Source organism: Struthio camelus, chromosome 1 (genome assembly GCF_040807025.1).
Source record: "Struthio camelus isolate bStrCam1 chromosome 1, bStrCam1.hap1, whole genome shotgun sequence".
NCBI lineage: Eukaryota > Metazoa > Chordata > Aves > Struthioniformes > Struthionidae > Struthio > Struthio camelus.
Window position 1 is genome coordinate 55865912 of NC_090942.1, and position 19802 is coordinate 55885713.

General features: G+C 39.8%; 1 protein-coding gene across 1 annotated transcript in view; it reads right to left on the reverse strand.

The window, feature by feature from the left end:
* PLBD1 (phospholipase B domain containing 1) overlaps positions 1-19802 on the reverse strand; it is a 42088-nt gene that overhangs the window by 21376 nt on the left and 910 nt on the right. Inside the window, exons 2-4 of the mRNA XM_068940178.1 lie at positions 11038-11257; positions 3475-3558; positions 1446-1584 (exon numbers count right to left, since the gene is read on the reverse strand). Of these exons, the coding sequence (XP_068796279.1) occupies positions 1446-1584; positions 3475-3558; positions 11038-11257 (443 nt within the window). The remainder of the gene's footprint in view (positions 1-1445; positions 1585-3474; positions 3559-11037; positions 11258-19802) is intronic.

Below are 19802 nucleotides of genomic sequence, written 5' to 3' on the forward strand. Positions count from 1 at the left end.
GTCCAAACCAAAAATTTTCAATGGCATAGCCCACCATCTGCTCCAGATATATTTGAGAATGTAAATATATATCACCACATATAATACAAGAATAGAGGATACAGTTATTTCAGCCTGTACCACATTTCTGAACTTTTATTCAATGTACCATTTTTAGACAAGCATGCTGATGAGATACAACATGCCCTGACTGAAAGGGGGTCAGAATGACTTAGTCACTTCTAAGGTCAATGCTTTTTGACACCAAATACAGTTAGACAAATGATTATCATGCAACAGACACTGCAGATGCAACACGCCTACTCTTAAGGCTATAGCTAGCACATTTTGCCCTGTCTAAATCTAAAGGATTCTGAATTAGCCAAAAAACTGATGCGTTCACAGGGCTCTTCAGATACAGGTGTTATAGAAAGTAATTTATGAGTTCTTTTCTTAGAAAATGTATCATTTCTTAGCATCTTCCCTACAATTCAGGCTCACCAGGAATGACCTCTTCATTACTGTGAACAGACACCATCCTTTTCCTTTTAGTTTGAGCTGGTTCCCATTCCTGAAAGCCTCAGATCAAGTTCTGCACACGAAAGAGGTGCGTATTTCACTAAAACTCAGTTGTTCATAATTCAGCACCCCCAACTTCTCTACATCCTTGATATGGTTAAACCAAGACAAAAAGGTCAACTACACTTACTCGAACCCTCAGTTTCACACTGAGGAACCTATCAGACATATTGCAACAGCATTATAAATTACTGTACCTGCAGTGGAATTAATGAAGATCTGCTATTGCACACAAGTCGATGATCAATTGTAATTACACAGTAATTACAATTTCCAGTACAACTTCTAATATGAACTAAAAAGATTTACTTCATTTGGCCTGCCACAGCACTAACCATACATTTTGTAATGGGAGACTTGGAAACAGAAAATGGGGGGGGGAGGGGGGGGAAGAGGAGAAGACACTGAGCAATGAAAAGCATACTCCAAAATCTAAAGGCTTTTAAGACTGGAAATCTTATGTTGGAAATAAGAACAAACGCTCTAGTTCACAACTTGCTGACTCATGCTGTTGCAGTTACTCTTTATACCCAGAGGGTCATTTGTTCAAAAACAGTTTTAAAGTGACAACAGCACCTTAGGAAGTATCTGTCCTTCCAACGTTTGCACTTGGATACAAAAGCCATCCCTATCTCACCAGCATGAGAGCATCCCAGGTTCCAAGTCCAGTTCAGAGCAGGAATCCTCTCACAACACCACAGACCAGTTACATTATCCACACCAAACAGTCACTGGAATTTTTGAAGAGTGGCATGCAGAAAGAATACTTGCCATTAATTATCTTCCTCCTTTTTTGTTAATATCAGATTCCCTTCTCCCACCTACTTCCTTTGACGTCGCATCCCCAATTACTAAAATAAAAAAAAAAAAAAATGCATCAATCTTACTGTTTGCTTGTGTAGTTTAGCCCACTCGAGGGCTCCCATGTACAGGCCATCCAGCTGTGCAATAATATAGCCAGCATGCCTCCAAAAGGGGTCATCTTTATTATTTCTGATTTGTTGTCTTGTCCATTGATCTTGTTTCCTGCAGAGGAACAAACAGGTTGGGGTTTTCTTGTTTTTGTTTTAGAGTACAGTTGATAATGCAGGGAAGGGACAAAAATGCAGGCCTGTATTGTGACCCAGATGATCCAACCTTCCTAGTGCTTTGAGGGAAATCCTGGTTTGGAGATCCTGCAGACATGAAGGTTGTATCCTCTGGGTGTAAACGTCCAGATCCGTGCATGTAGCTAAAGTAGTACACTTCTACTGGCACACACTCCTTTAACATAAACAAAAGAGATGGACGCCACCTCTGAGGGACTCGCCTATGTCAGATCTAGCCTCCCCTTATAGTCAGTAAAGGGAAACAAGCAATTGATAGGACAGGTGAACTGCTCACTTTAAATGCCTACTTTAGGATAAAACTGGATAAAAAGCGTAAAACCTTTGAAGTGTCTATATCCCTCTCCTGGGTACAAGTGCAAGGAAGGCCTTCTGCTGGTAGTGCTCAAACACTGCCTAAAAGCCTATGCTTTCCTCCTCTGAGGAAAAGGCAGGAGTCTAAAAACAATCATCCCATGGGCCAAATCCAGTCAATAGGCTACTGGCCAAATAACCCAGGTTTACAGCATGAAGCAACACAAGCTGAACAGACCCTAAGGCAAGAGTAGTCACCCTTATGAGAATCTCCAGGAATTCCCTCTTTGGCTTGTGGTCAAAGGACCATAAAAGAACCACAGCTGTTAGAATAAGTCAGGACCAGATTCTGACCTCTGGTTCTGTATCTATCCAGCATTGCATATGGCAGCAAAAGAGTGAATGAATCTGGCAAGGAAGCAAACTCTCCCAGCAGACAGTAGCGTATGGGTGACAAAGCCAGCCAGATTTTGCTTTCTCAAAGTCACAAGAGGTAAAAAGTATTTCAGAAGAAACAGGGATATGGTCACAGCATTCACGGCTAAAGGCTTTCAGTATAAGGCAGCATATAACAAGACTTCTATAAAATAAAGCAGTGCTGCAGGAGTCTGGGATACAGGTAATAGAAAAATGACACCATGAGTCATTCTGGAAAAAAAAAACATATGCCTAGATATGGTGGCTACGTCATTTTTCTCCCAAGGAGGGCAGTAAAGCTGAAGGATAGAAGGGTAGGAAGGTGTTAAGGTGGCTTTTCTTTTTTCTTCTGTTTGAATAGGCTACCAACAATATAAGTGCAGCAACAGCAGAATTAATCAAATATATAACCCTATGTGGGAAGCACAAAATGAGGGAAAGATGGGAAAAAGTAATCTACGGAAATGATGAAAGTTTTACTGGAGTATTTGGAATGGAAGAAAACGTAAGTCTAAGGAGATTTTAAAAAGTTGCCAATCACAGCTGAGTCTCCCAGTACTTGGCATGGTTGTTCTCCTACTTGTAATTTCCCACCAGTATAACTGCATTATTTGAGTAGAATTACTTTTGATTTATACAGCTGAAGAGAAAAGGGAACTGGGACTTTTGTGATTAGCACAGAATTTACTTCAGCGGTAGAATAAGCAAAACGCTAACCTAACAGTGGAAGGAAAGGATACACAGTGCTAAAAAGATTAAGGTGCCAAGAGACCACACTGTTCAGTATAACATTCAAAATACCAGCTTTTCAGAAAAGGTTATTGACAAGAATAAACTTAAGAATTCATTGGCCTTATCCCATTGTAATGATAGTTTTAAACGTTTCCTTGAATGAACAGAATTATGGATTCCGTCCTACTTTATGTATGTTTAGAATTTTTTTTTATACTAATGGCATACAATCAGAGGAAAAATAAGCATATACTTTCTACAGTCCATAAGGAAGAGAATTCAAAAAAAAAAAAAGAAAAAAGAAAAACACCGTCATCCTCTGACCCCAAATTTTGAATCATTTCTTTTCTAATAACTTAATACATACATCATAAAATTCTGAACTCCACTTCGAATGGTAGGATTCTTAATTAATTGCGGATACATATTTGCAGCATGGTCGTACATATGCCTGAAAGAACAAGAGCAGCAAAAATTATCGTTTTGTATCTTTCCTCCCTTTGCCTTACCACCCCATTCGTCAACAAGCATTGATAGATGAGCAGCACAGTCCACAAAGTCAGTTTTTCCTAACCAGAGGAGTGGCTTTACATCTTTAATGCACCACAAACTGCAAAGGTAACAAATGGTGGAAATTAAGCTTAAAATAAAAGGCTTTGCTAATACCTGCTCAAATTGCTGTACATTGGAAAAAGATGCGAGAATGAGATTGAACTACTTTGTAGCAAAACTTCAGGTTTAGGGAATGTTTGTAGGCCAGCAGCATCTTGGAAGTCCTAGCATGCTAGTTTAAAGCACAAAAAAAAATGGTTTACTGGAGCACTATTCCATTTGGAACCAAGAAAGCAGTGAGGTGAAAGAGATATAATTTGCTGATTCGATAGTGAGAGAGAAATCCAGACTGATATCTAACAGTTTTACTTACCATTAACCAAGTGTTCTTTCCTTACTAAGTTAAGTATTTATGTTTTAAAGTATATATTTAGAAATGAAGAGTTGATCCTGCATGTTCCCACAGAATGCAGATTGATGTTAGTCCTAACTCAATTCAGCTTTGTAGAGAACAAAATCATTGTGAATTTCGGTTGAGTTCAGTAGCTGCTTTGCTCTCATTAAGAGGAAGAAAAGATTTTCAAAATGAAACACCAGACGTTTCAAGATGAAATCAATCTTCAAAAAGAACTCAGGAGAAAGTTAAAAACACCCTTCTACTTTAGGTCAAATGAAATTGTCTGGATCAAGCCAAAGTAGAACTTTGGGGTCTTCTCCTGCTAATTTTTCTCCTATCAAATTTCTTAATCTGGCTTAAGTTGAACCAAGGTGTTCTGAGCCACTAAAACTACAAAAAAGGATGGGGAGGAGGGGGCAGGTTGTTTAGTTCTAGGTGGAAGTCAGCAGGCAATTATTTTGCTGAGGTCTGGAGCTGGTAGAACTACATCGGTCATCAGTAAAAATATCTCCTACCAAGCGCTGAGAGAGAAAAAGCAGAACTGAGAAACGGATACTTGTCTCAAGGAAAGCACATGCCAGCAAGACAGAATTCCTTGCATTAACACCCATGAGGGCAGCTTCCTCTAGGAGGGGTATAGACAGGAGCTATTGTTCACAGTTTCTCTTCAGGCATAATTAAAGACTATAGCAGAGATGACTGAGCAGTTTGCTGGGAATTAAAAGATACTGAACTGTTGACCTCCTTCCCTTCTCTTTCAGTCCTTCCCTTGTTCCCGATGATTAGGTACCAGTTGGCTGTGTGGTGCCACTGCTTCATATGTCAGCTCCAGCACCCCTCCGACTACAAAATCTAAACGGCCTGCACAACATTCAGGCGAAACATTAACACAGCAAGAAAGTGAACTATTTTTCTGGCAAGTTTGCAGTTTGAATTGGGTTATCATGTAGCAGATAAGCACCAGAGCCGGTGCATGAAGGCAGCTTTCTGCTAGGTTAGTGAGTTAATCAATGCACAAAAGGGCCGGATCAGTGCCAGGGTAGCTGCAAGTGAGGGGGTAGGACCTGTAGAGAGGGACAGGATCTGTAGAGGGAGAAGCAAAATCTTCAGCAGCTGCACACCATTACACCTGTCATGAAACTGCAGTCATAGTATTAATTTTAGTTTCCGAGTTTCCTATCCTCATCCCATTTAACAAAAGACTACATGCCACGATCATAACACTTCTTGAAGAAGGTAAGAAAGTTGAAGAAGTTGATCAATATCCTGCACAATTGCAGTCACAGGGAATTCGACAAGTAACATTCTCAAGCAATTTTAGAAGTAAGTTATCATGTAACATGCTCCACACTACAAGTCAGAGCTCTGATGGGACTAGAAATGGGGAATAAGTAGCACGAAATGGTCTTTTATGGATGAGAGCCAAACGAGGAGGATAAAAACACTCAGGATATTACTATAATCACCGCCTGGGCCAAGGCAATGATCAGACTTCTAGATTCAATCATCAGCTCTACTCTCTCCCTTTGGTGCACTCAAAGGGTATGCAACACAAGGCAGATGTACCACTAGTGGTACTTTTCAGTGATGACTGATGTAGGGACTGGGTTAATTCACAATCAGGGGACTGAAATCAACTTCTTTAATGCATCACACTGACAGAGGAAAGACAATGCTGACAAATCATTTTTCCTTTTAAATGCCCAAGGTTACTGAGCTTTTTCCCCTAAACGCCCTGTGTTTTTTTTTTTTTTTTCCCTTTAACAAAGCTTCTGTGTGTATTGCTTGCATGTTTCATAAGGGTATTATCCTCTGAAGTAAAGTGGATCATTACAGTAAGGTAAGGCTTTGCAACTCTAAGACCAAACACAAGGCAATTACAAAGCCGGGACAAGAATTTAAAGTACAAAAACAGTAAAGCAGAGCTCTGCTTCTTCAAATTAGAGAGAAGCATGACAGAACTCCGGTCAGCTGAGGTCATTTGGGGGGGGGGGGGCGCTGGGGTGAGTACAGTTAATGATGCTTCAAATTTAAATCCTGCTCTTAGGCACCTGGCATGTCCCAGTTGGAACTGATTAAAATTATGTGCTTAATGTCATAGATCTGTACATGCCCTGCCATTGACCAAATGAAATGAGGCCTCAATGACACTTCTCTGTAGTGGGGGAAGAGAATTCAAATCCAAGAACACCAGGGCTAGCAACTTTGGCTGGATAATAGGACTGGTCCTTCTGGAGAGGTGAGAGACTACAGTCAGAACAAACTGTTGTCTGGATCTCCAGACCTTAGGAATGGGATTTATCCCACCCCTAACTATATATGTTTACAAAACAGATAGTTACTATCTGAATCAGGTGTCTACACTGCAGAGATGAATCACGCTCCAGAAATGCCTGTGTTCCTACCCTGACTCGTAGAAGGGTCTGACTAGCTCAGCTGTTGATTTTTTACACCACAGACCTATAAAGCTAGAGTTGAGATTAATTCTTTCCAGCAATCTGAGATAAAACAGTCCCAGTGTTTTTTGTTTGTTTTTTAAATTCATTTGTCTTGCATTGGGCTAGGTTTCCTACCAAGAACAAATCTTACCTTTTAAGAGAGCTGTTTTGTTACTCTCGTGCTTACATCAAGAGGCCCAGCAGTGTCTAGAAACCTTTCTTCATACCATAAGTGAAATGCAAGGCCTGAGCTAGCTGAACATTCCTGGAAGTCTCTGAATTGCAAGCAACCTTGCCCTGGAGCTCCTGCTAGCCAGGCAGCCTGTACAGAAACCTGCACTTCAACTTCAGTTCAGGCTTCCAAAATATCCCTGTGTCCATGGCATACATGAGATCAGAGCTCTTCCTAGCAGGACTCTAGGATTTCTTCAAGGAAATACCTTTGGTCATTTCTCCTTCATGAAGTCATTGCCACAAATGGAAGCGAGACAGCTGGAGACCCCGGAGTTGTCTGGGCTACAGGTTAACAATTCATTAATGGGGACCTCAGTTACTAGACATACCTAATGTCTTCCTCTCAGGGGCTGTGCCAGAGCCAGCCTTCGTGGTCCTCATACAGTACAGGCACATAACGTCCAGCGTTTGTTTTCACTCCACATCCACCCTTGAAGCCATGCTGCATGGCGGCGCAGCCACAGACATGGGGTCCCACAGTGGAGAACCATATAATCCCATCTCAGTAAGGATATGCAGGCTAGCAGTTGTGACAGTTAACTCAAAGAGCCAAAAGATGACCAAATACACTCATGACAGCGCATTTGTTTTAGTTGCCCAAACAAGGGCATAGACATCTTAACTAAGTTCTTTCACTTTTGAAAGTTTGGAGCAATTCCCCCCCCTCCCCTCTTTAAAAATAGCGTACGAAGCAAGAATTCCTGGTTTGGGCCAAAAGCGGCTCTGTTATCCCCCAAGGAAGAAATGTTACACACCTCTTTTATTCAGATGCACTACAACGTGTATATATATATAGTTTTTTTAAAAAATAACAAAGAGCTCAGATGAGATCATCACTCCAAGTTTGGAAACCCAAAAGAAATCATGGAAACATACTACTTTCTTCCCCCTGCTCCTAGTCTCCCTTCCTTTCTCATCTTCCTCCTATTCCCTTGAGCCTGTGCCACTAAGCTACACGAGCTGTGGATGAGATCCTTTAAAATGAAAGGGGTATGAGCATTTTGTTTTTGTCGTTTGTTTTGTCAAATCAGCAGAGCTTTGAATGTACTGACACGGAATTAGGCAGAAATAAATTAATGCCCTTCCAAAGGGAAGGGAAGTATTAGTTTTATTTTGTCTGTGGAATACTTTGTTTCATGGAAGTTAAAGTAGTTAAAAAAAAAAGCATAGCAGGATACCTCCTTTCCTTAGCCTATGCAATAAAATGTAGCAGAACAGCTCCTGAACTTGCTGCTTTGAAAAGATTTTCATGATGAAAACTAGATAGGATCTACGTGTTCCTTAGTGAAATGGAGCATGCCAGTCAATTTAGACAGTATTCCTGAAGCTCAGTGTTTGATAGGGAGTGGTTGTTGATGCAAGTAAAGCTTTCAGCACGCTAGAACAGATTGTTATACTCTTCCCTGCCGTTACCAGGACGGGATAGCCCTCAAAAAGGGAAGCTGAGCTCTGTGCAGCTACTGTGGGCACTGATGTGTGCAAAAGGAGACTGAAAGCGTTTAAAGACTTCTTCTCATGAGAGAAGTCTCGATGGTGCTAAAGAGCTTCCCTGAAGACAGGCTGAATATGCCAGGCAGTTTGATGGGGATAGAGGCTGCAGCCTGAGAGAGACTGTTTCCAGACTGATATGGAAGATTTGTGCAACTGTCCCAGGAAAAGAACATCTGCCTTGGCATTAATTAGGATTCTGAATCTCTAGGCTAAAGAGAGAAGGAGAAACAGGGTTTTGGGAGGAAACTTTTAAAGTCTGCAAGTTGCAGCAAGTTCTCACTGCTCCTGTGGTTCAGCAAATTGCAAACCCACTGTGACAGAGGATCTGCCTTTTTGCAGTTTATTGAATAAGGAAAGACACACCAAGGTCTTGCAGGTAAATACTGAAGTAAAAGATCCTCCTTCTCAAGCATCAGTGGAACATATCACAAATTCATCTCTGCTCATTAGTGCATTTTAGGTAGGCATTCTTAGCTTCAGAGAAAAGCCCTCTTATCTGAAATAACTTTACAAGACCTGACAATAAAGGCCGATATTCATAACCCTCAGTGAGGAATATGCTCCCGGGGCAAAGATATAGCCCAAAACTAAATTCAAGTGGTATATGATATGGTATACTTGATAGTCATTTTAGTGATGGCAACCATTTTCAACTATTGCCCTGTCAGAGGATTTCTCAGTGGATTTTCTCAAAAAGGCAGGCAAGGCTTCGGCTATTTCTGTTTCTACATCTTAACCCATTTTTACACTTAAACTGCTTTAAAACAGTTGAGGTCCCCAGCTTCCTTAAAAACCTGGTCTCACACCTGCTTTCCTAACCTTTTAATTAATTAATCCAAACCCTCAATTTCATTTTCAGATTTTTCCAGTTCTCTTTTCATTGTTATTTCTGCTATATCCACCTCTCAAAGGGCTGCTCAGTGTTGGAGCTAACAGCACTGCAGTAACTAGGGTTGGAAAACAGCCTTGGTAAGCACCTTGCCTGGAGAAGAGGAAAGCCTTGAGCAGTCACTTGTGAGCACCATCACTTAGGTGAAATTTCAATTAGTGCCTGTGGAAAAACTCCCTCCCCTAAATCTGCAAGTAGACTAGGATATGGGATAAAGTACTTGCAAATACTTCTTCCACATTCAATCCATGTTTAAAGGAATGGTTCAGTACTTAAGTTTTTTTTTTAAAAAAAGACAGCTAGGAAGATGTTTGCTGCAACTAGAACATTATTTGCCATCTGACTGGGCTTATACTACTTAGAGCTCAGTCCATGCTATGACAGAGCTTAAGCTTAACCACTTAGAGATGAACGCATCTAGGTTCGGCCTTAGTGAAACTCTGTGGCACAACACACAATCGTAACAAAATATTCTGATGTAATACTAACATCCACCAGATTCAAACACAGTTTACATAAGCTGATTGAATAGTGCATAATATTGACATCTCATGCCAAAAATCAAATAGCACATATCTCAATCTTATATGCACTTCCTTTCCCTTTCTGTTTGCACAGTACATGCTGTGCACTCAGAACTCTAAGATTCCTCCTTCCTCACCCCGCCACAAAGAAAGTGTTTTGTTATTGACAAATATTACTTTATTGAATTTCCTTCATATTATAGTATTCTTGTCCCGAGACCTAGTTGTGTCTCCAGAAAACTCTACTGAAGTCACTTGAGCACATTATATGATCAAAGAACTAACTGTAAATATTAATTGATCTTAAAATGTCTTACCATTCATTAGGTTAATATTATTTTGTCCAGCAGCCACATTTGACCTAACTGTTGCAGATACAACTACCCTTTGCTGGCCTGTTCAATGCACCCCATGGAAGTGTATTTCAGTGTTCAGGAAGCAAAGATTCATGTCACAGCATTTATCAAAAACATCTTCCAGCTGTTCCCCAGACATGCATCAGAACTTGGGAATTTTTCTTTTGCTGTGACTAAGTTGACAAAAGAAAAGATGGAGCCTCTTCAACTCCAAGCCACATCATGTACTTAGCTGTAGCACCAGCTACTTCCCATTAGTTAGTATCTTTAGTCCCATGCTGCCACCTCACTTTGTCAAGAAAAGAATGGCTAAAAACAACAACAAAAAAAAAACCACACCCCCAACACACTCTACTGTTAACAAGCACAAAAATGCTGTCCGTTTTCCACAGATCAGTCCCTCACCTCTCCAAAGGGCTTTCAGGAGCACATTGAACCTTCTCGACCAAGGCCAGTCTGTCTCCTGGCCTATCAGTACAATTTTTAAATTTGTCCAAGAGAGACTAAACTTCACATCATGTTGTGAGGTTTTAATCTCTGTTCCCTAGCAGTTTCTGGACAGTGTTTGCTGGACAGCAAGCAAACACTTCCTTAGAAAGTCCTGCAGCCTTTGCTAGCCACACCTCTCACCCTGAACCGTTCAAGTGTCTCATCTGTTGCTGGTCAGTCATCTAACTATAGGTCGGGGAAATAACTATTCCTTCTGCTACCCTTTTGTAACTACTTTCAACACAGAGCTTATGCACTTCATTACACATATGCACATTCTATGATTAAATTATTTAGTTGGTAATACAGATATAGTACTCATCTATCTCACCAAGGTGTTAAGGAACTTACAGAACGAGGAGGAGAGTACACAGAGCAGAAACCACATTTTCATCCCGTAATGAAGATGCTATACTTCATACTTGCTAATAATTAGAAGAGGAGCGCACAACTGCTAAATGTATAGTTAGTTTAAGTGGATAGGAATTAAGGAGAAGATAAAAATAGTAGAGAAACCCACTTGAAGTGTTGCAAGTTGAGTTGCTTCCTAGGCTACTTACGGAGCTGTGAGATAGCCTTCCAAAAAGCCAGATGCATACATGATATCTTCATTGCTTAAGGTCTGACTACCATAGCCTGCTCTGATCTCCAGAACTCCCCAACCTGTTGTCTGTATAGTGTTGTTGTAGAAACCATAGGCATCTCCACTTCTGTCCAACGTATTCTTGATCTGAAGTGTTTTCTCAGCTTTATTCCAGTACACCGTTGCGTAGTGCATTTCTAGGGGGAAGAGGGAAGGGGACAAGGGAAATAAACAAACAAAAATGGGAAATTAATCTTGCAATACACCTGACGAAGCAACAAGTATTACAGGAACTTCATTTCACTTAGACAGTGCTGGGCCTCACAGAAGACTGAAGGGATCAGAAAATCAGTTGCAATATGTACAGAAAACTTCAATTTTCAGGTTGGTACCTCAAACTCAGGTTTCCAAGAGTCCCAACCATCATTAAATAGCTGTTATTAAGTAGCTGTATATGTAGATTTATGCAAGAGTTGAATGGGTTGGTCTACCACATTTTTGGAAGTCTCATCTGCAGACCTTCCAAAGACTGAGAAGTAACAAAGTAGTTGCTACAACGCAAGATTAAAAGTAAGGCTTTCTACAGGGAAGCACGAGTAGGTATTTCCCATCCAATACTGAAATGCCAAGATAATATTTTGACAAAGTTTAAAAGATCAATTCAATTGCTTTCTATCATGCTTAGTTCCACCGTTAATAGTAACACTGATGTTAACATACTGGAAAGTGGTATGAGAACTAACTGGAGTTTCACCAGGACAACAGCTAAATATTCTCATGTTACTCTTTAGGAAATTAGTTAGAACTCCTTCAGTATCAGCCTGCTGACACAGCTGAGTCTTGACAAAAAAATTTAGAAAAGTCTTCCCTCACCCAGCCCAAAAGAAAATCTATACACATCTTATTGAAAATAAGATTAAAAGGCAGCATATCTTAGCAATTGAAAGGGATTATAGCTACTGTCAACTTTGCTTTCCAGCTAAAGATTCAAAAGATTACAAACATTTTCTAAATTGTCTTCCTGGGCAACTAATTCTGAAGGTGGCATTATCCAAGAGGACCACTAGAACTTTCTGGATCAGAGGCTGAAAGGCAAAAGCACCACAGAACTGCAATGCTTTACAAGACACAGAACGCATCACCCAAACAGGGACAGAATAGATCACAAGAGTGTTAAATGAATAGGGAAGAAAGGAAGGTGGGCGCAAGACTGCTCCAGAATTCTTCTTGGGCTGCCTTTTAAAACATATACTCTGAATTAGTCAGGTTTTGCTCTTGTTAAGTCCAATAACAAAGAGAATGGGAAGCTGCTTTCAAAAATCTCATGTAACCAGGTCTGACCTTAGGGAAGGCTGAATGACTAGAGACCTCTAATTCACAACTCAAAAGACTACTATGGTGTTGCAAGTGAGACGAGTTCAAAAGTCGTGAGTCAGAGTTCCCAGAATTATGAGCTTATCCCTTAACTTCTCAAAAGAAACATTGTACAACTATTGAGAAACCTGCAATGCTCTATTTCCCTGGCCCTTCTCCACTTTGTGGCAACTGATGCTGCCAGTTTACAGCAAGAAAAATATAATTTGGTTACTATTTGCTACAAAAATTAATCTTGTGCACTATGCGCATATCAGCTGCAAAGCAGATAACAAGATACTTCACGAGTATCCAGAATACTTCATGATCTTAGAATACATGCTATGATAACCGGAACCATAAGAAAAGCAACAAAACGTCAGCATATTATCTATTGCTCTTTTCAAAGCTGTAAGTAGAATGTTTGCCAAGCATCTAGTCTGATTTCAAATTAAGCATACCTACTTGAGTCAGTACTCTAAAATATAATATTAAAGAGACTTATCAGAGTCAAAGTATTTGACTAAAATTGCAGAGTCACAGAATGGCTGAGGTTGGAATGGACCTCTGGAGATCATCTAGTCCAACCCCCCTGCTCGAGCAGGGTCATCTAGAGCACATTGCCCAGGATCATGTCCAGATTGTTTTTGAGTATCTCCAAGGAAGGAGACTCCACAACCTCTCTGGGCAACCTGCGCCAGCGCTCAGTCACCCTCACAGTAAAGGGGTTTTTCCTCATGTTCAGATAGAGCTTCCTGTGTCTCAGTTTGTGCCTATTGCCACTTGTCCTATTGCTGGCCACCCCTGAAAAGAGTCTGATCCCACCCTCTTTACACCTTCCTTCAGATATTTTTAATATATTGTTAAGATCCATCCCTCTCCCCCCCGCCCCCCCAGTCTTCTCTTCTCCAGGCTGAAGAGTCCCAGCTCTCTCAACCTTTTCTCATAATCAGAGGGAAAAAAAGTAAAACTATTTTCTAAGAGCTAAACTCTCTCCACCTAACCACTTTTTGACATAGCAGTTACTCAGTTGCTTTTAGACAGTTTTAATCCATTTCACTAGACCCTTGAATGCTCTGTGTCATTCAACATCCAGATAATTGTTCCTTCCTGACATTCCAGCAAGGATAGCAATAACTGTTTCCTACTATGTCAGTCTTCATAATGTACTAGAGATACTTTTCTTGTGAACAGGTAATGAGAAGTGATAGCTAGGACAATTTTAGTATTGAAGAAAAACTTTATTTTTCCTAGTTCTGTGGATAATAATAGAAGTATTAACATGCATCTATATTTAGAAAGGAAATCATTCTAGGGACTTGGAACACAGTGTTTAAAAACATGTTTCTCATTTGCCAGGTACTGAGGCTATTTAAAGGACTGAGACATGATAGACTTTGGATACCCGTTCAAGAGTCATAACTTTATTTTTCTGTCATGATTCCTTAACGATCTTTAAGTATTGCATTTAATAACTCCGCTACTTTAAGGTAAGGCTTAACATGGGACCTGCTCAGACTAAACATCTATAGAAAGAAGAGCAGGCTGATAAGGGTCCTCACTGAGGACAGTCAAATGCCATCTTACAAAACTAAAGCTCACAACAAACACAAAGAGGACAGGGAATGCTCACTACACGGGAAGTAAGATCCTTTGAAGAAGTGGTGTGAGGGTCCAGCACAGAACACAACCAGCCATGTCCAGCACTAAAAAGGGGAGGTAGATTCTGACCCAGAAGCCCACTGTGGGGGCAGAGGAAAGGCAGGCTGTGTGCTCTGCTTGCAAAGACAGTTGAGGAATGAGTAAAAAGAGTTAGAACATTAAAAAAAAAAAAAAGAGAGAGAGAGAGAAGAGATGCTCCAAGAAAGATGATGCTCTTCCTCTCACTTCCAACCTAACAAAGAGGTGGGAAGTAATCAAGAGGAACTAGGGCAGCAAGTTATTGTTATTAGTACCCACAGATCAAATAAGCATACCAAAGAAACTTTCTTCCACCTTAAGCAAAAGAGCTGTTGCTTCCTTTTTAAATAAGGCTGATCCTAGTGCCAGATAGACTGAATTAAGAAGGACAAGTACCCTGAACATAGGTACTCTAAAATGGCATGCTGTGGGGTTCTCTTTCCTCCCCCCCCCTCCTCCCTCTGCTAAGGCATAAACATACAGAGATGCTCTCATAAGTCAGAACAAACTTTAAAATTACTTATAGTTTGCCCTGCCCTTAACTTCACTATATGGCAGACTAAACTGGGGAAGACCCGGGCTGGAAAAGGATGGGAGACAGGGGGAAGTATGAACGTATGGAATAATTTGCCATGAAGCTAGACAGGCATTTAAAGGAAAAGCAAAGATGTAGATGCCATATATGCAGCTTTATAATGAGGCCTGCACCCAGGAAAGGGTAACAAGTGCCAGATACTGATCCACCAGATTAAAACATTAAATATTATGGTGAACTTGCAAGGAGACACATGACAGACGTGAGAAGCAAGTATGGAGGAGAAAAGGAGAGCTGGGAAATTCACATCTACATTCAAAAATGATAGCTATAGTCGTTTCTAATTCCAGAATCCCCAAGCACACAACAGTCTTGGAGGGTGGTAACAGCCTCCTTTACTGTCCCTTCAACTATCTCCACACATCAAGAGCAACTCTTCCTCTCTCCCCTCAACTTCACTGCTTTACCTTCACTGGCAATATTTAGCTGTGCTTGCGTGCTTCCAAGAACCGTACAAGAAAGGCTTTCTTCTTCACCCTCCAAAAGGTGTTTGTGAGCTACAGCAACATACTCTTTTGCTCTTTCCTTGTTAAATAAAAATATACATGTTCTTCATGATCGTTCTCAACAGAAATCCTTATCAAGTGTATTTCACTGAAGTGAACTCTCAAGAGCAACTACTTTTTCCCTCCCCCAAATATATTCTTCATTATTTGGAAAAAAATCATTTCCCATTACTGAAGTTCCTTGTAACTCAGCCACTCACCACCTGATTTCACCTGGTTCAAAGATTTAGGCCTATAGCCTTCCCAGATCTGACAGAAAGTGTCAAAATATGTAGGTATCATTTCAAGGTATACATATTTATGTTTTTATATATAAAATCATAACAGACTTATTTTTTTTAAAAGATAATTACTATCTTGCTCCAGTTGGAGTTAAAGCCACAAGCTTTACAGCCCATATACACCTAAGCAAGCTTAATACTACAACGTAATTCAAGCATTTCTTGTCATCTAGTTTGTTGGAATTTTAATCCCCGTTCTTCTAAACTAACAGCACGACCTTTAGCAAGAAAATCGTCCACAATCAAAATATATAGTGGAATATAGATATCTAAGAAGCATCCACATATTACTCAAAACCCCACACATGTTCTGCAAGAACAGGAGCCTCTTCCTGGGAAAGTAATGCTGGTATTTTTATACTCATTTTGAGGGTGAGGCAGAGACCCCAGGAACTCTTCTCCCAGTAGTTGCGATGGTAACCTCTTACACATGAATCAAATGCAACATCTCCATGAATCTACAGATCATTCTGGTTATCACTGCTAAATTAAATTTTCCAGGGTGTAGTAGAGCAAACGCTGACAAATATCTTAGCCTATTACCTGCTCTCAGGACTCCAAAGTGCAGCAAAGACAGCAAAAATAAATTGTGGAGTTTCCACACCAATATTGCTTGGAATGACCCAAGTAACAAACAGAAGCAGACACTGGAACTACTTACTGCAAGGAATGACTCAGCCCCCTGGGGACAGGGTAGGTCAGTGGATTCACCCTTCCCCCCCCCCCCCCCCCCCACTGCAACCAGCAAGTCAGGAGACTCTTATAGGACTGGAGACATAGTTCCACCACAGCCACCAAAACACTTAGGGTGGGAGACAAAAAATAGAGTAGAAGTGCAATGATAAACAAGTGTGTAAATAAATACATGCTTCTTCCCCTTCCCAGCTGTTAGCAGGGACTAAGAGGAGCCTTTCTGCAAATTGCCTAATGCTAGTGAAGATACTTCAACGCATCCACCAAATAAAAATCCACGAATAGTGCCACAGTTGGGAGAGTGCTAGAATTCCTTCAACAACTGAGGAGTAGCTGTTTTTTGCCAAGATTATACCCTTAATAACAGAAACATGAAGATATCGCAGCTGTGGCTGGGAGGTAGTGGTGGTCCCTTTGATTTTCAGGCTGAAATGCCAAATCTTTTCTCTGCCATTTTTGTCTGGGTACAGGAGTTGGCAGGGTACGTTAGAAATAGGGCTTGTCTTTTACTTGGTGGCAGAGGGAGAGTAGAAATATACACAAATTTGTTAGGAGCTAGAGAAAATAATTAAAGGAAATACTGAGTGGGACTGAGGAAAGATGAAACAAAGAAAGCAGATGCTGAGGAGGACATCAAAAAAGTAGTAGCAACTTGTAGTGAGAAAATAGAAGAGATGGAAGACAACAGAAAAAAAGAGAAGAAATACAGAGAGAAGGCTCAATAGCATTTAACAAAGGTAACTTTTGATACGTATCACCTATATTTAGTGGATATGTTACAACTGCAAAAGTAATACCTGACATGCCTTAAGATTGGTAAAATTCTTTTGGCAATACATAACAGCTGCTTTTCCAGCCTAAGTTGTTTATTAAAAATAAACAAAAAGCATACATACATCTAGACAGGTTACTGGACTTTCCATTTAGAAATTAACAGAACTCCCTTTTCCTTACAAAGGAAGGGGCTACAAGGTTGGGGGTAGGAACTAATATTTGCACTTTTCCTTAGTATTAGAAATAAAATCAATTGATGAGCAATGTAGCCCTGGGAATATCTTCAATCATTTTATGCATTTCAGGCTTCACAATGACATAACTTAGAGTGACAAGCTAAATTAGAGTGAACAGCATTTAAGAACAGGAATCCAGTGGGATTTCTTACCTTGTAATTTTTAGTTATATTTAAAAAAAAAAAAAACTCTTCACCTTTGAAAAACTATAGATAAATATTTTAAAATATAAGTATTAAGTTGGCAGAGTCTACCTATGCACTTTCTGTTAAAAAAGGAAACTATCCCTTTTCCCTTTCACCAAAAACTAGTTTTGCACAACTTAGAAACCACAAAAAGTTAGCACAAAGTTGCACATCTCTCATATCTAGTATACCCTCTCCCAGAACTAATGTTCAGTAGTTAATTAATATTAGTAGGATGCACCCGTTAAATATTTCAGGTCAGGCACAACAAGCAGCATCTGGCATTTCTGCTCAGTTTTGTAGCTTGATATGGAATGTCCTATTTTTTTTGTAGCTTGATATGGAATGTCCTAAAGAAAATTTTAGCATCATCCCTGTAACCTTTTAGAAAGGTTGTATACCTCTAAAGTACAACTGAGATTTCAAAATACAGCTATGACTGAAATTCATTACAAAATAATTGTTAATTACTTGAGGTTTTCTTTAGAAATTAATTTAAACCACACAAGAACTTAACATGAAACCCAGTAATTTTCAATTAAAGTAGTCAATGCTTTCTTGTTCTGCTTGAATATAAGCTATTTGAGCTTTCTATTCTATTGGCCTTAATTTATCCTATTTCCTCATACATTTAAGGTTTAAGTAATTTTTCAATTCGCCTCTAACAGGCCTGTCATTATTTGAAGTCTAATCCCCTGATTTGTGCTTTCAGGAGAGAGAGAGAGAGAGAGAGAGAGAGAGAGAGAGAGAAGCAATATTCGACTGCATGAACTATGAATTAAGAGTTTGAGTCTTCAAGGCTTTCATGTTCAATTGGATACTTACAAGGATACTTCACATGGAAAGCTTAGCTTGTACAGAAAACTTGTCAAAACAATTTCAGGTCCCTAGGATGAGTCATCAAGAGAAGACAAAAATAACAGCTTCATAGTTTCACTCATCTCCTAGTTCCTAAATTTAAGTGATTTTTACCAGAGAACATTCTCTACAGTTTCCAAACTGTATGATGAAGCATCTTCAAGGCATCTGAAATGCTGTAGAATAGCTAGAGCATAAGAAGCCAACTTAAAAATATATATATTTTGACAATTCACAATTTTGAGGGCTAAATTCACTCCATTAAATAGCCTAACAGCATTTCTATTTGCTACTTAATAGTTTTCTACCAAAACTTCCATTGTGATGTTAAAAAAAAAAAAAAAAGTCAGCCAGACATTAGCTGAAACTACTGCATATCTCAAAATTCCTTTCCCTTTCTATGCTTGCTTCATGGGTGACTCTTCTTTCAGTCCTGCTAACATAGAAATAAAAGCTTCTGCCAACTCAGGTAAGATTCGAAAAGTGAGTCTCCAAGATAAGGTAGTACTGTCCAGAAGATGAGATGCCTGCTGTGTTCTGAAAACATTGAAGTAACAATTGCCTGATTTTTTCCTTTGTCCTGTAGCCATTAATGCATTAACTTTAGAGTTTCCTAGAAGATGAGCAGTGGAACTAGCCCTTAAGATCTTCAGAGTTCATTGAAGGCAGCAAGAGAGGGCGAAGTTTTCCTGGTGAGATTTGCTCCTCAACTGCCTCACCATTTCTGCATAGTCTATTAGACAATGCTGTCAATGCAAACAGTATCTGCTCTGCTTGCCTCCTCTCCATCCCTAGCCTTTACCGATTTTCCACTGAGACAGCTTCACTTGCACATACTCCACAACACTCAGCGTCTCTTAAATGTTCTCCTTTAGTAACTCTTTCCCCCATCCTTCCTATTGCTGCACAGCTCATTTCATACTTCTAAATGAGAAAAAAAATGTAGTGTCTGCACCTTGCTGGCATGCCTTCTAGCACATGGTTAGACTCCACAGTATTTGCCCACATCTGGGAGGTTTCCTCAAACAAATCAGGTGAAACCTGAATACTTTAGCAGGAAGCCAAGATTCTACACTAAGTTGTGAAGCCTACAAAAAATATGCCATTATGGCATTTGCAAAAAAATCTGTTCATATCCAAATGTTGACTCTGAAATCATAGCAGTTACAACAATATAAAGATAGAGCTCAAGAAAAAAAAAAAACCCAAAGAGACAGAAAAACTATAGCAGCCAACAGAGGAAGCTTGCAAGTGTTATGGAAGTTTCAGTTACTGAATTAGCTTAATTGTAGCCTTACAGCTTCAGCTGAAAATATTGCAGTATGCAAATACAAGACAAAAAGCAACTCTGAGCAGAAAATTAGCATGAAGTGGTGTTTGCACCACAGAAAACAACCTCAGTTTTTTTAAATTAGGCAGATATGGGTAAATTAATTACTTTAATGGCAACGTAAGTTTATCTCATCACAAAACACCAGATGGGATTCGTATCCATGCACGGGTATGAGCTCTGAAACAAAAACAATTATTTATATCCACAAGCTACCTTTAAACTTTTTTAAGGATGTAAGTGGCAGCCCG